Here is a 25,169-nt window from a genome sequence, read left to right on the forward strand (position 1 = left end):
AGTTTGTTACTTTAACGTCTTCTCTCACTGACACCAATCATTTAATAACATCAACTGTTTGCAAATAGTTACGTTTTTCTTTGCCTCAGTCACTTTATTGTGTCTCATGTTGTTGTTTCCGTCTTTCATTCATTCAAAAAATGTTGATGAATCATGTAGAATCTCCATAAATGGAATTTGATAAATGTCGACCTCTGAGCCGTTGCTGTTGTAACGAGGGGATTTCACAGGTGTGGCATCATAAATATCAAATCTAAACCAATCAATCAATCAGTTGTTGACATGTGGGGGCTTTCTTTCTTTTCTTTTTTGAAGTAGATTTTGACTTTTAATACCTTTACAATTTCTTGTACTGCACTTTTCCCACATTGATATTTCAGTTGTTTCCTCTCAATATCACACATTCACTTTTATTGTTCCTATATTTCACACTTCTATGTCAACTTATTGTTTGAATTTATTGCTCACTTTTTTGTTACAGTGCAGCAGAGGTGAGTAATGTGACCTTAACAACGATGTTCGTGGCTATATTTCTCAGATTTTCAAAATAAAAATGTTTACTTTGATATGGAATGATAAATAGTTCACAAAAATCCCATTCATTTAAAAAAAACAACATTTACACACTAACAGAAAACTATTGTCAAATTCCAATCAATCAATACAGTTCTCTTTTGAATACACAGTCTATAATAGAAACATTTGTTTTTAGTTTCCTCTGATTCCATACATGCTCAGACATGTGGACGACTCACTGACCTTTAACTTTACAGAAAAATAAGAAGGTTTCTCTGTTCTCCAGAGAGTAAACCAGGGCTTTTACTTTTACAGCCACAAAGAATATGATGTAAGAGCAGAGTGACAAAGATCAGTGGTTGTTAAGGTGAAGGTTTATCAGGACTGAACGAGACTAAAGTTAACTGCAGCGACCTGTGTGACAGATTCTATCCAAAAATATCCATCGATGGAGATAACGAGAGAACACACAGTGGAATTACAATAAAACTACCAATAAAACTACCAACTACCACCAACTGAAAAAGCTTTCATCAAAAATGACATTAAAGAAATTCCTAAAAATGTTTTCTCAAACATGTCAAACGATTTACATCAGACATATTTGGAAAAAAAGATCTAAACTATAAAATGTAACATCACAAACTGTATAATAAAACATCAAAAGGTTTCACAGCATTATATCGGAAATGGTAAAAAGACAAATATCAAGACTTTACATCATAGTCAGTTAAAAATAGAATTGAGAAATAATTTAATAAAAAAACGCAAACATTTTTGAACTTTACACCAGAAATTGAAAAAAAATATAAACTGTACATTACAAATTCTATTATAAAACTTTCATTGCAGAAATTTAAGAAAATATAACATTTTAAAACCTTTACTAAGATATTGGAAAACAAAACATCTGATTTTTAAAAATGGTTCACCAGAAATTGAAAATAAAACAAAATGTAAACTGTACAACAGACATTTCAAAAAAGATTTTTTAGCAAAAAATCTCTGCGGGCTTTGATGATGAACCACGGCAGGAGCAGCAGCAGCATGTACCGCTGCTCTCTGGATGTTCGGTCCCTCTGAACTTACACTGACCTGGCACCGTTACACCGACAGGTACGCACGCGCGCTCGTGAACGACAGGGGACTTACTGCCGGGACAGTAAACACGACATTATGTTGATGTTAAACAGACTGTACAGATCACTGTAGTAAAAAAAAAATATAAAATAAAAAAAGGACGCACTGTCAGGATTCAACCGTCGAGACAAACAGGTCTGTTCCTCATTCTGATCTCAATGGGAGCGCGTGTAACATGTGGATATGGTTTGTGTCTGTGGGAAAGAGGTTGCTGATGTGTGATGGCAGCGCGAGGATGCTCTTTGGCGTCGGCTGAAACAGGTTGGTTTCGCTTCGATCAAACTTCGGCGTCAGAATCGGACGTGGGACCATCAGCGCGGCTGAGGATGAACTGAATCACTGTCACTTTTAGAAGCAGCGCGCGCGCCTGGAGATGACAGCAGCTTTATTATGAGAAACTGTGCTGTGGCACTGACTGTGGACTTTTACTGGACTCGGAGGGTTAATATGCTTATCGCTGCATCTGTCTGAAGGTCACCAACTAATTCTGCTCCGGATATCCGTCAGATCAGAGTGTGTGTGTGTTTACTTGCAGGTCGAATCTGTGTTCTATATCATTTTTCTTGTTAGACACAGACATGTGAATGACTGTAGACAGATGTTACACATCTGTAAGGCTGTACATTCAGGCTACTGTCCAGAAATGATGAACCCATTTAACCCATTGAATTCTTGTTTAAGGAAAACATTTATTTTAATAAGAACGCTTCTCAAATCAGTGCAAAAGTAATAGGTGGTGTAATACAGGCTTGCCTTATCACACAGATATATCATACAGATTCCCCTCCTGAAAGGCTTGAACCATGCACCAGAAAGGCAACAATTTGTTGATCTGACTGTGTCCATTCCAGTTTTTTCTATCAAATATAAACATCTTTATCTCTATGCAAGTTAATACAAACCCCAAGTTTCGCTTCACATCTTTGGATTAAATAAAAGGTCACCGTAGAGTAACTGTTGACCACCGTGAAGCTGCTTTTTTTAGCGGATACCTGGCATATTTGATTTTGAAGCAACTGTGTCTCTGTATCAGTGCGAGGCCACAGATGGACTCCCTGTGTAATGGAGCCAAGAAACGTAAGGGCAGTGATCCAGTTGTAGTCCCCAGGCCAACTCCTGCCAAGCTGGCTCGACCGGAACAAAATGAAGCAGGACCTTCGGCCCAGGAGAGAAGGCAGGAGGGGGGCAGTCCTGTGGCCGTCAACCCTTGCCTAGCCCAGAAACAGGGCAGGAGCTGGCACAGCAAAGGTAAAATGGACGGATGTGGTGAAAGGTTCAGGGGTCAAATACAAAAGTGGAGCCCAATACTTTTTTATTCAGTTTTTGATTTAAACTGTAGTGCGTAACTTTTGCAAATATAAGCATGTCAGTTTGATTCAAACTGTTGTCAATTTAGTTCACATAATGACGAAAATCAGCTCCACACAAAACTGTGATAAGATTAACAACAACAACAACGCACTGCAGCTTTAAGTTAGGCAATTTCTGAAGTTTAAAAAAAATAATGTCATGAGGTGGATTCTTGAATGTATGCTGTGCTGTATGAAATCATTTGTCTCCGTTACGTCAGGGAGCCTGCTGCCAGTGTTCTGTGTGGTGGAGAACGGTGAAAACCAGTTGGAGGGAGACAAGAAAGATGGACATGCAGAGTTCGTGTTGATCAGGAAAGATCTGCTGTTTAACCAGCTCATCGAGATGGCCCTGGTCGCTCTGGGCTACTCTCACAGCTCTGCGGCACAGGCTGAAGGTACATGTGCGAACACACATGCAAAAAGAAAGGCAGGGACATGATTAAAGTTCATCTTAAAGTTAAGGTTTCCACTCTGTGTGTGTGTTTGTGTGTCCAGGTCTGATCCAGGTTGGCAGGTGGAATCCTGTGCCTCTGTCTTTTGTGACAGATGCTCCTGATGCCACAGTGGCTGACATGCTGCAGGACATTCACCATGTCATCACCCTTAAAATTCAGCTGCACTGGTAGGAGCGAATATTTCTCCTGAATGGAAGTCTTGAGTGTGACTGACTGTCTTGGACAGTTTAGCGTTTCTCAGAACGCTGCTGCTGAAAGGATTCAACAGCAAGCCATCATTCCTAGTTTGAACAAATCAATGAATCAGTGAATTAATTAAATAACCAAAGGGCATGGACCAAATCAAACCCAAGCAAAATTGATTTTATCACTCCAGCAAAGAGCGATACGACTGTTCACTATCGCCGTCATCTTCGTCTTTTTTAATACAGCATATTAATGTTATTGAATTACATTTTATGATAGACTTTTTATGTTTGTTGGAATGAATATTGATGAGCGTTATAATGTTGCAAGATGATAAAAATGATTTCCTCTTCAGCGTGTAAAAAGAGTTTTCTTATACAGTAGCTGTGCCATATCTGTGGTTTGGCGTTAGTATGATAGAGATTCATTATTAGATTATTAGTAGTAGAGAACAAGTCCCATAGGTGAATTAATGATGGTGTGACAGTGAATCATGAGGCACAACAGTGGGGCCATGAATGGAAATAAGCCTTCTTTCATTTATAATGAATACATGAATCTTTAAAACAAAACAAAAAAACTGTGCACACATGTCTTCCTTTCAAGACATTCAAACATGGCGTTGGAAACTTGTTCAGGTTATTTTCTACACATTGTTCACACAACAGTCCACACTAATATACTGTCTTCTGTAGGGAGCTTTCAGAAATCTCATCATGGGACTTAAGGGATGCAGCGTTCCAAGACTCATAGAGGATTTTGAGTTTTTAAAAGTCATAAAAGAATAGAAGTGCAGGGCAAAATTTCCCGCAACAATTATTTTGACTTTACTCTTTGTGTAGCTGCCGCAAACTAGAAGACCTGCCACCCGAGCAGTGGACTCACACCACAGTGAGAAACGCCCTGAAGGAGCTCCTTAAGGAAATGAACCAGAGCACACTGGCTCAAAAGTGTCCTCTGTCCCAGGTATGAGACACACACACACACACTCACACACAGCACAGGAGCATATACACTGCACACAATAGAACTCGCACACAGTATAAGTGTGTGGTCCACTCAATGGACAACAAGTCCAGATGTGGAGATAGATAAGGTGTGGGGGCAGGTTGAGGGAGTGAGGGACAGATAATGAGAGATGGCTATCTCTTAAAAACCCACTCTGTCTTGTCTTGATTCTGCATACAGCCAATCTATCTGCCTCTCAATCTGTCTGTCTGTCTCTCCGTTGCTTACACTGGTGTTTAGCTTTTTCTGCAGCCTTTCAGCGGTAACATCCAAACTTGATCTTCTTCAGTATTTGTGCGTTGATTTAAACAAATTCAGACATGAGTCTTGCAGAATTTGGGGAAGGCCTCTCTTTGTGAATAATATGAATAATCAGCGTTGTCTCTCTCTGTTATTTAGCCTGAGGGTGATGAGGACATCTACAGCATGATAAGGGGGAAGTGCTCCCGATCACTTCTTTAGATTCTTCCCTTCTGTGCAGGGTTAAGATCTGGAGTCAGGCACTTCCTCCCCCCTTCTCTCCTCCACCGTCTCCCTCTTTATTCCCTCTTGTTTGCTAGAAGCAAATTAAAATAAATATGAGAAGATGATAGGTGTAATCAGATGTAAAGATTGCACAGGACGGTCTTTGGGGGAAAAGTGTGTGTGTGTGTTCTTGGATGTGTAGCTTTGTGAGGACCAAACCATTTATAAATCATAGGAAGTGAGGACATTTTGGCTAGTCCTCATTTCTTTAAAGGCCTTTTGGGGGGGGTTAAGACCTGGTTTTAGGGTTAGAACTGGGTTTAGGTTAGCGTTAAGGATATTTAGTTGTGATGGTTAAGGTTTGTGTGTGTGTGAGAGAGAGAGAGAGAGTTGGTGGCAGTAAGGCATAGTCTCTGATGACCTCTAGTGTTTTGATGATGCAAAAAAGGAACACATACAAACGCATACACACTCTATGCATTTGCGCACAGACACACAAACAGCTCACACACCGACACACTCATCCGTCTTTATTATCCTATTTACCTGGGGGTCTTTTTTAATAACACAGATCTGAGATCATTAATATCAGATGTGTGAACAGCTGAGACACTGAGGCAGCAGCTCCGAAAAACGGTAATGAATTCCTCCTGCCTTTCTCCCTCTTTTACAGAGCATGATATCGTCCATTATAAATTGTGCCTCCTATGCAAACGCCTCGGCTGCCAAGTGTCAAGAATTTGGTCAGTGGTACAGGCACTTCAAGAAGAACAAATGCTTCGAAGGTGAGCCTGCAAACGTCAAGGGTCTGTGATACAGCCATGTCCATATTAATTCCACAAATTATACAAAAATGACATTGTTGGGGAAATGCATAAAAGATGCTTCTGGTTGTGTTTTGCTGCTAACTTAATTTACAGCAGATATAACATAAATAGGAATATTTTTTTCTGGACTGATATAGTATAGTATAGTATAAATGTTCTGTTATTATTTATTGGGTTAATAACTGGCTCTTTGCAAGGCAGCCATTTTGACAAGTCACAGTAGGGAAATCGCAGGTGCAAATAATCATATTAATGATAGCTGAGTTGCATTTAGCTTCTTTAGTGTCAGGGAGAGTAAATGGCATGTGAGCAGTAATGTCCGTGCTTTTCCTATCAAAACATTTCAAAATGGCTGCTGTGAAAATGATCCTTCTATATCTCCCTTTGCGTTCCTTTTTCTCTCATCAGAGCCCGACAGCTGTCTTGAGCCGTCTGCAAATATTACCCTCACCCAACAGCCAATCACAGGTAGCCCACCTGCGCAGAGCTCAGGCCATCTTTTTCCTCAAGGAGAAGTAGCCAACCTGTGTGCTGGCTCACCCTGTGTTCTGCGGCCCCCGGGGCTGTTAACTCAGCCTCTCAGCTCCGAAATGGTCAACCAGCAGCTGGTCATGGCCCAGTTTCTCCACCAGCAGTATGCCGTTAGCCGCATGCTAGCAGGCCAAGGTCTCTCGTCGTCACCGCAACAGTATCTCAACCACCTTCCCGTGATGAGAGCTCCTGCTAAGGTCGTCTTCAAGGCCTCCGATTCCCACGCTCCTCAGCAGGCACAGAGCTGCCCAGTTTCTGGAGGTTCTGCAGCTGAGCCTCAAAGCCAGACACCGGCAGCCTCCTCTGTGGGTCAGTGTGACATACCGAACGACATCTACCAGTGTGTGAGGGAGGAACTGAAGAGAGCAGGCATCTCCCAAGCCGTTTTTGCCCGGGTTGCTTTTAATAGGACCCAGGTATGTGGTTATTGATTTCTGATTTTCAAGAGTAAATGGTATGACCACTCAAAGCTGCTGTACACTACAGTGTTGCCATTCACATCTACCACTGAGTTACTGTCGCCCCCCGTACACAGCCTGAGTAGATATAGATCTATAGATATGTAGATATACTGGACTTGCTTGAGTTGATGTTTACATCTCATTGAGGCGTCTTCCGTTCTGACTGACTGGTGGAAAAGTCCAGGTACCTGCTGTCGTCTGCGTGTGATCTACACTCAGACGATACACCTGGACGACTGAGAACCTTCACAGAAATCGTCTTCTGATTATGATCTACTGAAAGTGTTTTCTTGTGTTGCAGCAGTTCATGAATGTGCTCTATGATTATATGTGTGTGGGGGTTGGCACAGTGGCATGGCCTTTGCCGCAGTGTTCCCCTACTGCCATGCTTGTGTGTGTGTGTGTGTGTGTGTGTCTGCCAGCTCTCTGCAGCACCAAAGCTGGTGCCAGCGATGAAGCAGCTGCTGGGCCAAATAATCACAACCCCCTGGAGAAATTCTGTCTCCTTCTCCACCTCTTCCTCCATCTCACTATCTCTCCATCTTCACCACCTTTCACTCTGGCAGCCGTTCTGTTCATTTAAAATCTACCTTTTTATTGCCAGTACATCTTCTTCTTTTTCTCCTAATCTCTCCCTCCCTCTGCCTTTTGGTTCTCTTGTTCCGAAATCCTTTATCTCTCTCCACCATCAGAACACTAAAATGCTTCATTATCTGTGTCCATCATCGACCATTCACCACCACACCCACAGAAATGGAGCTCAAAGGATGGGCTAAGCCCATTGTTATTATTATTATGGTCATCAGTTATTATCCACCCCCATGTTTCCTTGTTGCCAAATCCAAGGTGCCAAGCGTACAAGTCGGGCATGATGCCAAGATGCCATTTAGATGTAAGAGGACCATTTGTCATTTGACAATTCACATAAAGCTTCCCTGCATCCACTTGGAGGGCAGGGTTTGCATATTATATTCAAAGATGAAGCTCCATGTAATCTGATTTCCTCACAGGAAGGAAGCTATATAAGTTTAAAGCCTTTCCTGCATGGACGGAAACACACGGAGTAATGCTAGCTCTTAGGATGAGCAGAGAGAAATTCACTCAGCTATATAAGAACTTTGAATCATTGATCTTTATATAAAGATGATGGGGAAACATTGTGTTCAGGAGTTGTATGTTAAAAATGTCAAGATGCACCTAAAATATAGTGCTTTTAACACTGTTTTGTAATGTAAAATACTGAATCATGTCATGATTTGCCTGAAACCAATTTACAGCCGGAATGAATTAGAGAATATGTGCATGTATCATTCTTTATTCATATACATGTGTATATGATAATGTTGATTTTGTGCGTACTGTGTAGGTGTTGATTTTTATGCTTGTGTTTGGCTTTGGTAGGGCCTGCTGTCAGAGATCTTACGTAAGGAGGAGGACCCAAAACATGCCTCCCAGTCTCTGCTGGTTAACCTGAGGGCCATGTACAACTTCTTGCAACTCCCCGAGGCAGAGAGGGAGCGCGTTTACCAGGAGGAGAAAGAGAGGAGCCTGACTGGATTTACTCCCAGCTGCAGCAATACACCACCAAGATCCACACAGGTCAGGCAACATACTTTAAGAATGTGTTTGTCCTTAATGAGCAGGAGGGAAAAAGTAACGTGGAAGAACTGTTGCTAAATAATATATTTATTTATTTTAACAGCCACTATTGTGGCCAAATACTGGCATCTTTAGTGTTACATAAACGACTTACATAAAATAGAGAGTCTTCCAGCTGCAAAGCAAACTCCTGTTGTCAAGCCTTGACATTTGCAGTTTGATTGACACTATACTAGCTGTCAATCACACGTGCTGTGCTTTATCGTCTATTTCCCTCTGAGTGGGAATATATTTTACAAAATTGACATTATGTTCTAGAGGAGAAGACCTCAAAGTAGCACTTGAGACCATTTACCCCTCAGAAAAAAATGTCAACTGACATAAATCAAGTGAGAAATGGGCTAATTTCCCCATGGACTTGGATTCATATGCTTCCTCTGTTCTACTTTTGAGGCTTCACTTTTCAAAGTGGAAGACTACATCCATTTTTATAAACAGTCTAATGTAAGTTTAATGTGTCTTGCATTTAAACCCCAATCTTTCGCTCTGCCTATCTTCTTCTTCTTTGTGTTTTCATGTCTGTCTTTATTTTTATTTTTTGTTTAGGCGAGACTGTCCCCGGTCACAGCAGACAGGGGCTTGAGGACAGACACTTGTGATCTCAATGTCAGCTCCTCGATCTACGGGGAGATCCAGCACGAGATGAAGAGAGCCAAGGTGTCTCAGGCCCTGTTTGCAAAGGTGGCCGTCTCCAAGAGGCAGGTACTGCTGGTGTGAATCTGAATGTGTGAATGTCCGGTATTAAACACACACGTTTTGTTCCCGATCATTACGCTGCTTGATTGCTCAAAATTAGCGCCCATGATGAGTCCGTCTCTGCACTTAAAGCAAGGATGGCTATAGTGTGTGGAGGCAAGCCCAGACAATCAACCAGCAGCTGTACTCTGCAGAGCACTATCAGTGCATCCCACTGCTATTGTGTCCTAAATTATTGCTTTAATAGCCACCACACACACACACACACACACGCACACACACACCTACACACATGCACACCACTTGTTTGTGCACATAGACATACTGTACATGCAATCGCACAAAAACACCGGCACACAAATGCATTCATGCACATACACACAAGTATGATTTGACTGTTTATTGTTCTCATTTTTATGGCTGCTTCATAAGCTTGTTATTGCCTTTGTTTTGGAGATAATTTTTCTTCATGGAATGGGCGGATTTTAGATGTCTCATTTTCTCTTCCCCTCGTACATGTCTCCAATTTACATTTCTTTCTTTCTTTCTTTCTTTCTTTCTCTCTCTCTCTCTCTCTCTCTCTCTCCGTGTATCGTCATCACTCTCTTGTTTCTAATCCTCATGATGTGTAGAGGTCACTCAGCGGTCATGCCAGCACAGACAGGTGGTCCAAAAGCCCTGAGGTTCTTTTTCCATCCCTTCATTGGCCTCCATTTTTTTAACCTTTGTGTTTCTCTGGGTTCTAATTCTCTCTCTCTCTCTCTCTCTCTCCCTCTCTCTCTCTCTACATGTATCTCTCTGTACGACCCGGTTGTTTGGCAGGCAGAGCCACGGTGAATCTCTCTCTTCTATCTATCTGCACTGTGCATCTGGATGGCATTGTGTGCTAGAGTTGGGCCACAGCCAGATGTGCACGCATCTGCTCGTGTGCGTGCGTGCGTGCGCATGTGAATGTGTGTGTTTGTTTCCTCCTTCCTGACGCATAAAGACTTCCAGTTCCAGTGGAAAAAAAACCCACCCATTTTAACATTATCTTACAGCTTTTCCATCAGATCATCTTTCACTGTAGCAAACAAGGAACAGACAAGAGGTTTAGTTTAGTAATGTCTGCCTATTGTGAACAAATGGGGAAAAAAGTGCTATTTTTGCTATAATACCAAACAAACTACCCAATATAATTGTGCCTCATGGTGAGTTTAGATTCTCTTAACTTATTGTGGGATCAACTGACAGATATTGATCAAGATATTGTTATGAGTTACATAACATAAATTAGTCGCGATAGAATAGATACAGTGAAAGGATTTACTTGACTAGCATGGCTAATGGATTTTAGCTGATGACACAGGAGCTATCCAAATATCAGCAGGCTCTTTGCTCAGCTTTCCTCAGGAATACAAATGTGACAAAGCATCTTGACCTCTGGTTTAAGGACAGAATGTTCCGTCCTTGTCCTACACAGTGGGTTATGTGGTCGGCTCATGAGTGTCTCGTCTCCTGCAGGGCTGGCTGTGTGAGCTGCTGCGCTGGAAGGAAGACCCCGCTCCAGACAACCGGACCCTGTGGGAGAACCTGTGCATGATCCGCCGATTTCTCAGCCTGTCCCAGACTGAGCGAGACTTCATCTATGAACAGGAGAGCGGCAGCCCAGCAGCACAGCTCATGCTGCTTGGCAATGACAGTACACTGGTGAGACAAGCACAAGATAATCGTAACACGGTGACTGTTCGTAGCAGTGTTTTTGCTGAGAGATGTTTCCAGGGAAAAAAAAAAAAAAGAGGCTCTTGTATGTTAAAGCTATAACAAAAGCTATAAACAATCAGAAAAGAAAACAAGATAAATAACTTTGATGGCAGGCTGGCCATGTCATGAGTGCTTATGGTGACCTTATTTGGTGAAAATCTTACATATGCAATGGAAACACAGTACAGTTACGATACCTAACAAATGCCAAAGATGCCAGACAAATGACAATTACCGCATTTAAGCAATGACGCATGATGAATAGTTGCTTTTCTTTCGTTTCCATAGCTATGGCATTGATTGATGGCTTGATTATAGCGTGTGATGCACAGTTAACATGTAACAATAGCTGCATGCTGTGTGTGAAAATAAGCAGACAGCGTTTGGGAAAAAATAAGTGCCAGTACTCCAGTAATCCATATGAGGCGTGTATGTGTGCAGGTATTACTAAAACATTTCAGTACATAAAAGATACAAGAAGATGTTAGTGCTTGTTCACATCTATTTATTTTATTATTTAGTCCATGTTATTTGTGTTACAAACAATTCCAACAATGATTTAAACTTCAAAACCTTTTATTTAGTGTCCTGTTATTATGCTGTGTCCAGGACACAGGACACAAATGTGGCAAGAAGTCAACAAACACTAGAATCTCGCATGAATGTCATGTACAGTAGTGCATCCTGGGAAATGATTATCCTGAGCCATAATAAGGAATCGGACCTAAACAGAGTACCAGCATCTTGTGAGATCTTGTAAATAAAAGTCAAATTAAGAAGTACTGGCATTGAAAACAATGAAACTTAGTAGAACACTAGAAAAAACGAACTTTTTTTGCGGCATCTAAAATCTTTTAGATGGGATTCTATTAGAAAACCACAAAAGATGAAAGCAGGACATTTCTTTAAGCAATGGTGTATTCTTTTAGTTCATACAAATAGAAGTACCAAAGATGTTCCCTATTTTTAAAGCCTTTTGAAATGACTTCACGGGACAGTAGTAGCTGTATTTAATTAGTTGAAAACATAAAAATCCAAAAGAGCAAGTGTACCTTTTTACTGTAATTGTCTTAATTTCTTTTCCTGTCTTCAGTACCAACACAAATCCCCTCTGCCACAGCAACACCACCTTCAACCCCATCAGCCCCTGCAGCCTGAGACAGGGTCGCACCTATCTCCACGGCAACCATGTATTGAATCGCCAGCCGAGTCAGACGAGGTTGGGCTCAACTGGGGGAACTTGAGAGTATGTTTACAGAGCAGGAGCAGTGGTAGTGGTGAGAGAGGGGACAGTCAGGACTGGGCTGAGGGAGGGCGTGAAGAGGGGGGGAGTTTGAGAGGAGGGGACTGGGGTTGTCCTGGAGGAGTGAAGAATGAGTGCATGGAAAGCAAGGAGCAGGTGAGGGATGGAATTGTGGGTCAGGAAAGCATAAGTGAGAACACCGGAGACAGCGAAGAGAGCAGGGTTAAGGAGACGCAGTCTGTCAAGTTGCCCAGTGAGAAGAACGTGAGCCAAGATAGCGCAAGGGTGTGTTCAGAGGCGGAAAACAATGAGGCTGAAGGTTGGGACGAGGTGCAAGGTGAGGGGTTAGGAGTGTCCTGTGAAGCCCTGGGAATCCTGCAGAGCTTCATCCAGGACGTAGGCCTAAACCCAGATGACGAGGCCATCCATACTCTGTCGGCTCAGCTGGGCCTGCCTAAACACATCATCCGCAACTACTTCAACAGCCAGGACCAAGGACAGAGTAAGAGTTATTTGTGTTCCGAGTGTCGACCGTGTTCTCCCTCTGAACACAGCCGGGACAATCAGCACGGCAGTACAGACTCGAACCACCTCCAGGCAGACAAGTCTATAGAGGAACAGGAGCAGGAACACAGTGGGGACAGTGACGAGAAGTCTCAAGTGAGGAATGTGATTTGACACAGTTGGACGATGGCACGTATAAAGGACAGATGGGAGAGCATGTAACCCAAATACATCCAAAAGTGTGGGTGAGCCACATCTCCCCCGCGAGCATCGTTATGCATACTCCACATTGTTTGGTCAAACTGGCTAATAATAACTGCCTCGCAGTGTTCAGAGGTTTTGGTGTGTTTGAAGCACTAAACAGGCTGAGAAAGGGTGTAAAGTTAACTCATTATATGTTTTTTATACCAGAGACTTTGTATTTCCTTACCCCGCCTTTACACTGTTATCCTACCCTGAAACACTTGAGAAAGAAAGCAACTGGGACTTTCCTGTAAATACAGCTATTGTGGAAAAAAAACATCATGGATTCATAGGAAACAATAGAATGATCCTCACTGTTTAAAAAAGATGAAAATTAAAAAAAAAAAGAATAATTGTGTATGGTTGGCTGATGTAAAGTTAGATAACTTCTTACCAGAAATGCCTTGCAGAATGTGGTACTGCCAGTTTGTTACTATATGGTCAACATTGCAAGTTATGTTTATGTTGGAGTTATTAAAAAAAAAATTTGAACACTTCACAGTTTATTTCTAAGGATGCATGTATTTGTAAGTCTCTCAAAATATGATAATGCTAAGCAAAAAGCAGACAACGCAAAGATAGTGAATTTCTTTGCATCACACACTGTGCTTTAAGACTGAGGTTGTGCAGTTTTAAAAAACATTTAAAAACAAAATGTCCACTCTATTATTAGCAAAAAAAAAAAACTTTCTTTGTGTCACTTAAATGTGTTCACAGTGTGAGTGCGATGAATAAAGATGTGTGTGTTTTGAGGCCAAGCCTTCAAAAATAATGCAGCTTACTGACTTTTCCCGTCTTCCTTTTGTTTGGCAGACATTACTCGGATCTAGAAAGTGACACATTTTCTCACCAGCGCAAACTGTGACACACGTGATGTCTCTCACCAGGAAGCTCAAGGTGTAAACCTCATGTGATGGAATCCGGTTGAGCTGGCTGAGAGGGCATCATGCCATTTCCTGTATCCTGCATGGCAGATAGGAATGTTGTGTTCTTACCAAGCAGCAGCAGCAGTAGCCGCAAATTGTTTTGTTTTAAACTGAATTTCAGAGTGCTACAAAGACTGGAAAGTACATTTTTGAAGCATGAAGCTGGTATTTTATGAACAACATTGTCCTGTTGTGGATTATTCTTAAACAGCAGTTCTCGTGTTTACTGTCCATTACTGTTATACACCAAGCGCTGGTGATTTCCTCTTGAATAAGTGCATCTGTGTGGGTGAATTGTCGTCATTGTCTCCAGCGATCAGAGAGTATTCCTCTGTGCTGATCACTTGGACTCTCCGTACCAGTGGATCTGCGTCTCCACTGCGTTTTCCACCTTATGTCACTTTTCTTTCTTCCTTTGTTTCTGCTCTTGACTGCTCTTTTTGCCCCCGACTCTCTCAGCATTCAAGCCCCATTTGGTCAGAATAGCTTTATGGAATAACGCAATAAAGCTGTCCTCTTTTCTGTCATCTGTTTCCATGACGATACCTTAGTTAGGGCCAACAAGAGGCCACGAACGCCTCATCATCAGTAATATTAGCTATAATAATGATGATAATGGTGCTCTTGAAATGCCATGCCTGGGATGATGATGGCAATGGTAATGGTGATGATTATCATTACGACTGCTTTGTGTTAACCCTCATCACCACACAACCACAAAGCACACAACACTACCAATGCACACATTTGACTCATTAATGCTATTTAATGTCACCACTGCATATTCTATTTTCATATGGACTCATGCCCTCTCCCCTTATGACTGTCCTGCTTCTCAGCTTTAGATTGTTGTTTATTTTGTGTGCGTCTTTTGTTTTGTCTGTGGGAAGCACTTGCTTGTGAAGATGTGAGTTAAAAGCACTCTGCAGATAAATTTGACTTGTCTGACCTCAGAAATTGCTGCAATTAAGGCTCCATAAAAAAGTCTTAATTAACTCTCACGTTGAAGAGCTCCTTCAGTCTTCTTGTTTATACATGATGTGTTTTATTTCTCCTCAGTGGTACGGTCTGCCACAATAGTGTACTCTAACGATGCAGTTAGAATTGTTTTCGGGCCCATTTGTGCACAATCCCCACTGCATCGCCAGTCTTTCTCTTTGTGTTCTTTTTTCTGCATCAATTTTCTTCACAATCTGACCCTCCTTCATATGTTTTATTATTCATCCTTTGTAATTTAAGAGACAGAAATCCACACATTTGTGTGCAGCTATCATTTGTGCTAGTTTGTCTCAGATAGAAATCTGGACTTGTGTCAACCCTGTGTCTGATGGGATCAGTACCTGAGCAGAGCTAGGGGTCAAGAGTGTAGTGTAGTGTACATCTGACAACAAGGTACACTTTCATGTTACCCTTTCTGCACAGGAAAAAACGATTTTGTTTTGCAACATAAGGAGACTCTTAAAGCAGGGGTGGGAGAAGTATTAGGATTCTTTACAAAGCAATATGACGGTAAGAAACAGTCCCGGGTACAAGTACTATATCACAGCCCTGTATTTAAAACAAAAAGTAAAGCACAGAAGTAATATGAGAACCGTTTAAATACTGATAGCAAGTGTCCATTATTCACAAAGAAAACAACCAAAGAACTTGCTGAGGAGGCAAAGAAGAAAGAAGGGCAGCGTCAGGCTGTGGATGAGGAGGAAGGACATGAACTTGGGAAAGAACACCAAGCCCAGATATCAGCTGGAAGGGACGTCCATGTCACTGATCTGCCACCATAAGATGGTAAAAGAGAGCAAAACATGGGAGGATTAATGAATGATCACACTATCTGACCCATGTTACGTTAGTGATATCATTGTTGCACTACCATGTGCACATATAACTATTTTCTTGACATAAGACTGCTTCTTACTGGTGTGCCTATCTGTTATGCCATAATAAAACATCTCAAAGTAGTATAGGAAATAGTCTTATTCATTGAGTAGTCTTATTCATATTCATAAGATCCAATGGTGAGGCAACAGATTTTAAAGAAATGGACAACTTCTCTATTCACTGTTCCCTTTCTAGGAACTATGGTGGCTTTTGCATTCCAAGAAGGAGGATTTTTTTTTTTTTATATACATTCTTATGGTTACCATATCCAATTTCCAATGAACTCTATAACACTATTGAATTGAATTGAATGACTTTATTCCTCCCCCAGGGGGGAAACACACATTCACAACAGCTCAGTTAAGGTGAGAATCGAATAAAAGAAAAAAAATAAGAATAAAATAAAAATAAGATAAAATAAAAATACAATACAATACAATAGTAGGACAAAATTACCAAAAGATAAAAAGTAAAAAGATAAAATTGAAATTACACTCTAATATAGAGTATTATCAGGGAAAGTGAGTGGACATTTAAGAGGAGTTAAATATCCGAACAGCAGTGGGGATGAAGGACTTTCGGTAGCGCTCTGTCCTACACTGAGGGTGCCGGAGCCTGCCGCTGAAGGAGCTGCCAAGCCCCTCCACAGTCAGGTGCAGTGGGTGGAGTGTGTTCTCCATGATGGAGGACAGTCTGGATAACGTCCTCCTCTGTCCCACCTCCTCCACCGATTCCAGCGAGCAGCCCAGGACAGAGCCGGCCCTCCTGACCAGCCTGTTCAGTTTCTTCCTGTCCCGGTCCGTGCTGCCCGCTCCCCAACAAACCACAGCATAGTGGATGGCAGAGGCCACCACAGAGTCAAAGAAAGACCATTAATCCACCAAAGGTTTTGCTGACTGTGGAGAGATTTGCATGTCTGTTTGTATTTATTTTTATTTTTATTTTAATTAACCTTTATTTAACCAGATAGAACCCATGAAGATCACATGTCATAGTAAATATTAGACATTTAGGAGACAGGTTACAAACAATAATTTTGACAAAAGCAATGACGTAACAGTGTATACGGTTTGCTTACATTGTGTTAAAATGATGTGAATTGTACACTGTACATGCATCATATGGTCACTGACCTAAATTCCTTTAGTTTATTTTATTATAATCTTTGTTTCTTCTAAGTTTTTTGCTATGGACACGCCTTTGTTTCTGTGGAGTTTGACTCTAAGTAAACTGCAGATCAGCTACCTGCAGACAGACAGAGTGAGACAGAGTCACAGTCACGTGACCAGTCAGCTGGTCTTCAGCACATCCGCCTGACCCACTACTGTTTACAAATCAGCAGAGAGAACTACACTGCAGAATGAGGAGTCCTGCGTGAACTGAACAGGTACCTAAAAAGAACACTTTGACACCCCGGTACTGTTGACGGGACAGTCTGCACCACCTGTCACGGCTCGGTCCAGCTGCGTGTCACACTCTGTCTCGTGCGTGTTTTGTTTTTTTGTTTTTTGTTTTTACAGCAGTTGCGCGCGTGAATCGGAAGTAACGACAGGCCCGTCCGTAGCTAACAGTCAGGCTAACTTTAGCTTACCTGATTCGTTAGTCGTATCCAGTCTTCATACCGACGCGTGCGACTCGTAACTGTGAGTTTTATTTAGGTAGTTTGGACTTCGTGGACGTTATTTACTAACTGACATGGGACACAATAGGGTAAACTGAGCTGTTTGTCTGGCGTTTTGCCCTGACTGCGTCGATAATCCTCGCCTTCCTGTCATTCGTGATGCACCACACTTGTTATTGCCAGTGCTGGTTATGACTTATAATGGGCAACCATAGACTTTAGCCGTGGTTTTGCTAGTACATTGTGTCCTCTACCCGTTGTGACACCTTCCTGTCCGACAGATGCAATAATGTGGGTAAAGGAGTGCAGAGGGTTGGTAATATGGACGATTTCTTTTTTCCACTATCAGGATAATTGTGGCATTTATCTGTGGAGTTCATTAAAACACAGTCCTAGTGATGTATTTTGAAGTTCCAATAGGGGGGGACTTTCCAGGCCTCAAAACTCCAACCCCAATATATTTCATAACATTAATTTGTCTTCCTCTGTATTTGTATGCTTTCAGCAACAGATATATTCACACTAACCTCAGCATATGTCCTGGTAGCATGTAGATAACGTCATGGTTTGTGTTTATGCTTATATCATTTGTACACTTACTGTCACAGTTTCCTGACCACTCCAGCTTCTTGCCAAAGTGCAATAACATGAAGATTAACTGTACAAAAAAATTAGAATGTATATGTTTGTATGGGCAGAGCCTTAAGTCTGTCACGAGACCGTGTTTTACAACTATCACAAAAAATATATGTCAAGGTTACGTGTGCATGTGTTGACAAGCCAGTGAACTTTGAATCAGGACGTGGTACAATAGCCTATTTTATAGCATTTTATACAAATATGATTGAAATGAAAGTTAACCCCCAAAAAACAGCACATGCCTTAAAGTAGAATGTTGTAGCTCTTTTTGTGACAAGGACCCGAAAACCAGAAGTAACAATGCAGGTGATGCAGACCTGCTCAGGAGGTGACCTTCACCCTGTTGTAAATTGATATAAGAGCTGCAAATAACGATTATTTTCATAATTGACTAATCTGTCAATTATTTTCTCGATTTGGTCCATAAAGTATCAGAAAACCTTAAAAAATGTTGATTGGTGTTTGTCAGACCTGGAAATGATGAGGTTCTCAAATGTCTTGTTTTGTCCACAACCCCAACTTATTGAATTTTAATGATTTCTTTGTTATCCAGAGCAAAGAAATTGAGAAAATATTCACATTTAAGAAGCTTAAACAATCATAAATCTTGTTTTAAACATGAAAAAGCTTCAAACTGATTAATCGATTATCAAAATAGTTGTCGATTAATTTAGTAATTGATTAATAATCAATTCATCGTTTCAGCTCTAATCAAAATAGATTTGGAGACATTATTTGTAGGTTGAATTCCTACATTGTGTCGCTTTTATAACTTCAAGCTTTCATTAAATGTCCACAAATACAGATGAATATTTGTGCACATTTTCTGCTTAAGATGTGCTGATGTTACTATTTTTCTTAAAAAAAAAAAATATGTGTGTTACAAAACAGGTTTTAAGGATCCATATGAGCATTTTAAAGTAAAAGTAAGAATCTTAATTAAATAGGATTATTATAAATTGTAAAAATCCTGGAATAACTGAAAAGACGTGGCTCCCCTTTTTTGGTATTTAAAAATAAGTCTTGAAGACTGAATGTTCATCACCTTTTTCAAGGTACTCGCATGAAATATGAATGATTTTCCCCTTTCATGATTATCTGCATCATTGAAATTCACCACAGTCGACTTGCGTGATAAAAGCAAATCTTGTCCCATCCCAACTTAAAAAGGGATACATTTGCATTTACAGCCGCAATCGCAGTAAGAGGAAATACGTCAGAGGTCAGAGCTGTGGTTATTCTGAATGAAGTACTGGAAGTTAAAATGTCTCTTCCTTGTTCTTCTTTCACTGCAGGCATTCCCAACCATTGTAGCTTGTGACCTGTTAAAAGTAGAACTACCTCCACCCATCAGTACAAGGCAAAATAATAAGTGAGTCCTCAGCAGCTCCACATTGCATTGTGAGCCCCCAGGGGTTGATATCATTAATTCACAAGCTAATATTAGAGGACAAATATTTCACTCTTGAGATTTATCTTGTGACTCGCATGTCCTCACCACCAAAGTTGTGAAGCACTGCTCAGGCTCTTGTACACGGATGGATGTCTGTCATTTACGGTTCTAGTCAAGTGTTTGCTAAGTGAATCAGTCAAGACCCTGCAACTTCACGGTGTTTTGCCAAAGTTAAGGTCATACTAACCGTGTTCTCAGCCTCTTGTGAAGCATGTGACTCTGGAGGCTCCTGGGTTCTCACTGTGTGCTGAAGTAGAGGCATGTGAGTTTGTTTATCTGGGGTGTTTTTACTTTGACTAAATGGCAATCTGCCGCTTGCGGCTGTAGCTGCAAGTGAAGGCTCCTCTCATCTGTGGGTTGTTGGATCCTGTTTGAATCCTCATCCTCTAAAGAGCCTTTGTGCCATTTCCTTTTTGGTAGTTCCATTTTGCGTTAGATCACTCTGGTTATGGTGAAGTGGAAATAAAGGTTCACATGATGGCTGTTATTAATAGTGAACTCTTAAAAGTCTTGACTTGTTTTGAACAGTGATGGAAAGCAAAACAGTAAGTAGAACTGACTAGTCTGAGTTTAGTTTCACAATTGTTCGAATAGGAATTAGTTATTTGTGCGCACACACCAACTAGTGATTGTGAGTTTGACCTCTACATTTAACCCATCGTACTTACACACCAGTAGTGAACACACTAGTAGGGTGCAGGAGCAGCAGGCAGCACTTATATGGGTGCCCGGCTCCTGATTGGATTAAATGTTGAGGGTGACACAGAGAAGTTTCTTCTAGATTCAGTTGAAGATGCCTGAGACTCATTAGATCAGTTGTTATGGCTGTTGAAAATTAAACCATGCATATTACATATTTTCACTGGGGATTATCTGTCAAATATTTGTATTTCTATTGTTGAGATAGGAAAAGCAGATTCAAGATGCATTTAAGAAACCTTGTACATTTCATCACTTCTGCAAACACATGCAGTTGACTACAGAAGAAGACTAGGGCTATGTGTGAACATATATAAAAAGAAAAAGCCATAATGCAGTCAGAATTCTGAGTTTAAAGTCAGATTTCTGGCTTGAAATTTGACTTTAATCTCAGAATTCTTATTTATTTATTTATTTTTGTTTCCTTTTTGTGTGCTCTGGTAATTTATGAACACTAAATTAGGTGGTCATTGGATAAGAAAGAAAAAGACAATCAATGCAGTCATTAATTGAACATTGTTAAGTACATATAGTCACCTTAAGTGATCAATTTATAGAATATTCATGCACATCCTTAATTTTAACTTAACTATTATAAATTGATTGCAACTCTTAGGTCGATTCCTAAGAGTGAGGCCATGACTTGACACTGATACACTTTCAAAGTGCTGTACACAATCCAGAATTATTGACATTTTTCCCTTTGAAAGCACATTCGAGGCATTCATTTTAAAACGAAAAATGGTTGAGTTGCGTTCATGTTTTTAGATTTAGCAGCATGAATTGATGGTTGTAAATCCCAGGAACACATACAGAACAGATGGACACAGTGTTATTTGTCTGCTGATTTATTTATGCATTTCATTATGTATTGATTTGATTATTTCATGAAAGATTCGTGATTTGAATTATTGAGGTGTCTCCAGGTGCTGTGCAGTAAATTATGCAGAAGCTAATTTGCCTTGATTATTGTGTGCTATGGAAAAGTTAGGATGTCATTCCACGTTTGACTCCGGGAGGAAGTAATAAAGGCAACAGAAGGCCAAGAGAAGACTTGCTTGAGGCAAGACTGTGCTAAAAACATGGCGAGGCCTCAAGTCTTTTACTCACATTGTCTTTCAGCTTTCATAAAAATTCAAAGGACAGAGCTCCTCTAAGCAAACTGAATGATCAGAATGTTTACAATGCCATTTCATTTTTGAAAAGGGGGGGGGGACTTTGATGTTAGGGAAAAGAGTCTTCCCATTTTTGTCAAATCATATAATTTGTCGTTAAATGTGTAAGGTAAACACACTACTTTCAGATTTGACTTTATTATGACTATTCAAGCTATTTTTGGATGTTCAAATTAACACAGATTCCTTTGTTTTTCCTTACAGTTGTGGATTATTTCTGATTGTTTAATGGTGTGGCGTTTTGTGTGTGGGGAAACGAGGAAAACCACACTGACTTAAGGGAGAGCATTAGTCTTTGAGGGGAACAGATGTTTCCAAAGAAAACAGGCACATACATTATTCATATGAAATAATTTCTATTTTGATGGCATGTGCAGCTGATTTATGGAGCGTTGATCCATTCACATGGTTAATAGGTTTAAGAGACGCCTTTGTTGTGTTATTTTCACAACTTGTAATCGCCGTTCCCTTGGCTTGTGTGTTAGGCTAGCCATTGTCATGAACAGTGGAATAATCCCAAGCCAGATAAAGGATGGAGGCAGAACTAGTTAACTGGAATTGTTTTGCAGAGAGAGTCCTCAGCAATTGTTTGCAGGAAGGACCCGGCTCAGAATTTCCCCGGTGATGTTGTGATCGTGATGAATAACAGAGACCTTCAGATAACGGTGGATTTATTACAGGAACCGTGCTCTGTTTTGTTGTTCAATTGGATATTCATTATCATGGATAATTCATTGGGAATCATTATAATTTGTCACGTATACACCTTTGGTGTAATGTAAATCTAAAGGCCTGCAATAATGTGTCCAATACATTTTCATCATGATGTTTTCTCAGAGAAGTAAATGTGTCGTCTTCATATATGTCTCGTAAGATACTTTTTACTTTGACAGTTAAAAAAAAAAGCAAATAATTAATTTTGAGCATCTCAAACCACATGATTGTGTGTGGAAAAAGACAGAGCAGTCGATAAAACCTGTCAATCAACAAACTGATTTCATCAACTGACTCTTTCGGGGTCTATATTTGGATTTCTCACAGACGACAGTGACGTCTAACTGTCAAAACAATTGTAAACAAGCAATTTGTCATATTATTAGAAGTCCTGTTTGTTGACAGGGTTCACTGCTGTGGAGTTTGGACTCATTGGTTGGTTTAACATTCTGTTGGATGCCATTGGTTTTTAAAACTGAGAAATTAAGAAATGGAACATTTGCTAGATTATATGAGGAGAAAATGTCAATAGTTCCTTAGCTCATGCATTTCCAGTTACACTGTACTGTTTGTGTTATGTGAAGACACGTCTATCGGCATCAGAATATTTAACTAATGCGCTCATTTGCCTGCTTAATGACCTAATTAGCATGACTACTTGCATTTAACACATCACAGCAAGGATTGTGGAGCATCAGGCAGCTAGACTGCTTCTTGTTAATTGAAGCCATTATTCGAGGACTATATTCAGAGTCTGTGTTTTATTTGATGCCGTTAAGTTCTGTTAACGGCATTCGAGTAAACTGTCGGCACATAGTAAAAAGTCACCAAAAGTTTAACCGAAGTCCGTCGTAAATCATTCATTTACTAGTCACTCAGTCAGTCACTCTGATGTTTGTTATCATGTGTAGAATTTGATGTCAAAATGGTGGATTTACCATCTATTATCTACTTTATTCTAGAACTACAACCATTTTACTCCTCCTGACTCATAACAGGAAGTATTTTACCCTGTTAGACAATTGGGTTTTTTTTCCCCACCAGAACTTACTTTCATTGTTTCTTCTTCTTGCAGTGTCATCGTTTTCTTTTGAGTCTTGGCTTTGGAGAATCACAAGGCTGTGAGAGTAAGTGCCTGGGATAACATTTAAACCACAGATAACAGCACCACTCAATGGAAAGGTCAGAGATCAGCTAAAGAACAGCACTGTTACACAAGAGGACTTAAACAGGGAGTCTCTGATTTGACTGAAGATTATTTTGACTAATCTGGGATGAGATTTCAGAAGTGACACAAATCGAGTTATTTGGTTAGCTGTTTATTTTTTTCCCTATTTTTTTAATTAACCTGCGTTTCAATAATTGTTTATTTCTCTCTTTTTGTACATCTCACTGCCAAGGTCAGGCTGGCTGGTGGCCATGCAGCATCCTAATTTCGAGACTCGCCACCCGCTCCAGACAGATGAGCAGCAGGAGACGGGGTTTGACCCACTACAAAATTTCAACAAGAACCGCAGCAGTATGTCACCTTTCATTATTGATATTTCACAGGATTTAACAAGGTTATTTTCTGTCAAGAGCTTCATTCACAAAGTAAAGGAGGGATGAAATTCTCTGCAGGTGGAGGTTAAAGCTCACAGAAGAAAATACTCAAACACCTTTTGAGTATTTTCTATTTGTGAACACTTGAGCAAGACAGGCTCTTTAACACAGTATAAAAAGACTTTCACAATAGGTTTGAAGTATGCGATATGTCATGACATTTTGTGAACTGAATGGTGAGATGTGAGGCAGAGTGTTGGCTTGCAATGCCCCGGGGTTGAGGTGTATTTATGTTAACCCGTGAGAGAGATAATTTTGTGGGCTGACATGTTGTGTAACTGATGAATATTCATACGGAGTGTCCCTGTGGAACGGTCTCCTCCTCGAACTAATGTTGATAGACAGCTCGCTGACTTAAACGTGTGTTCACCTGCAGGCCAAATTAGACTTAGATTACCACCAATAATGACAAAAGAGAACCACTCTCTTCAGTCACTCTTCCTGCTTGTGGCTCTTTTGCATGTTCTGCATGACATGACAACTACACTCCAAAATAAACAATGGGTCATTAGAAGGCAGTACACAGGTCGATTCTTACTATGGCAGTTGTCAACGTTTTTTGTTTTTTTCCATGATCCTGTGTCTGTTTTAACAGGAGGATCACTTGACAGCAGTTACTCACAATCGCAGTCAACCTTTCTGTCGTACAGGTGAGTGCTTTGTTGTATTTTCCTGTGTGAGTGCACCACAAACTCATGGCCCAACTCAAATCTCAGCCTGACGGTTTACTGCTGGATGATGCATTAGATGCGATACTGTGGCCAATTTGAGTTGAGAAGCTCATAAATCTCCTGGTCCTCTGCCTCTCCTCTCCTGCGCAGGAAAGAATGGGACGACTTGTTCCTCAACAGTAATTACCTGGCCAGGATCCGGCAGGCAGGCATCAGCGGTCGACTGAGGAGCAGCCGCTTTCGGAGCGTATGCTGGAAGGTAACTGCCAATTGGATCAAGCACTCCCATTGAGTTTGATTAAAAGGGCTTTGCCAATTTCCCTGCCTCAGAAAAGACGGCATTCCTGGCAGCTTGAAGACATTTTTTTGGAAGAAACAGCAACTGAGAGTTTAGTTTAGAAAGTGTCAATTTTCTGCATATTTGTCACTTCTCAGCGACATTAAATACAGAAATCCTGTGAAATGACTTGTGCGTGTGCCGTTTGCCTGCAGTTGTACCTGGAGGCTCTTCCTGAAGATAAAGGGCAGTGGATCAACAAGACCAATCAGCTCCGAGCCCAGTATGAAAAGATCAAAGAGATGGTGAGAGCGCCACTCTGTGGCCAGCGCTGTTGGCGTCATGAGAAAATTCATTTTCCTTTGCTTTGTTGTTATTTTGTGAGTCACTGTTGTGTATGTAATTACCTGAATTGTCTTTGTAGATGTGATGTTCAAGTGTGAATTTGGATTTTTATTGAATTTAGAATGTTTTTAGCATTAGTA

At 40.7% G+C, this 25,169-nt stretch overlaps 3 protein-coding genes across 3 annotated transcripts in view; 2 read left to right on the top strand and 1 right to left on the bottom strand.

Annotated features, from left to right (window-relative positions):
• Positions 1-5,827, bottom strand: part of LOC122762026 (NACHT, LRR and PYD domains-containing protein 3-like) — a 23,412-nt gene extending 17,585 nt beyond the window's left edge. Inside the window, exon 1 of the mRNA XM_044017187.1 lies at positions 5,794-5,827. Within this exon, the coding sequence (XP_043873122.1) occupies positions 5,794-5,812 (19 nt within the window). The 5' untranslated portion in view covers positions 5,813-5,827. The remainder of the gene's footprint in view (positions 1-5,793) is intronic.
• On the top strand, positions 1,532-14,381 carry LOC122762027 (DNA-binding protein SATB1-like). The gene is made up of 11 exons (XM_044017188.1): positions 1,532-1,632; positions 2,690-2,904; positions 3,227-3,403; positions 3,504-3,630; positions 4,492-4,615; positions 5,796-5,907; positions 6,358-6,896; positions 8,343-8,540; positions 9,147-9,302; positions 10,800-10,985; positions 12,133-14,381. Exons 1-11 carry the CDS (start codon positions 1,583-1,585, stop codon positions 12,958-12,960), a joined length of 2,712 nt encoding a protein of 903 aa, XP_043873123.1. The 5' UTR covers positions 1,532-1,582; the 3' UTR covers positions 12,961-14,381.
• A 2,758-nt stretch (positions 14,382-17,139) lies between these two features.
• LOC122762024 (TBC1 domain family member 5-like) lies at positions 17,140-25,023 on the top strand (the record flags this gene model as incomplete). The annotated part of the gene is made up of 6 exons (XM_044017184.1): positions 17,140-17,220; positions 23,210-23,261; positions 23,535-23,653; positions 24,332-24,386; positions 24,558-24,666; positions 24,900-25,023. Coding segments are annotated over exons 3-6 (388 nt in total), but the record flags the coding sequence as incomplete, so codon positions are not given.
• Positions 25,024-25,169: the final 146 nt, after the last annotated feature.

Source organism: Solea senegalensis, unplaced genomic scaffold (assembly GCF_019176455.1).
Source record: "Solea senegalensis isolate Sse05_10M unplaced genomic scaffold, IFAPA_SoseM_1 scf7180000015149, whole genome shotgun sequence".
Classification (NCBI taxonomy): domain Eukaryota; kingdom Metazoa; phylum Chordata; class Actinopteri; order Pleuronectiformes; family Soleidae; genus Solea; species Solea senegalensis.

Bases quoted from the DNA above. Each gene is read 5' to 3' on its own strand.
- LOC122762027 (XM_044017188.1), top strand. From the start codon at position 1,583: ATGTTCGGTCCCTCTGAACTTACACTGACCTGGCACCGTTACACCGAC. The intron at 3,404-3,503 runs GTACATGTGCGA...TTGTGTGTCCAG, and splicing joins CTCTGCGGCACAGGCTGAAG to GTCTGATCCAGGTTGGCAGG. The intron at 4,616-5,795 runs GTATGAGACACA...CCTCTTTTACAG, and splicing joins AAAAGTGTCCTCTGTCCCAG to AGCATGATATCGTCCATTAT.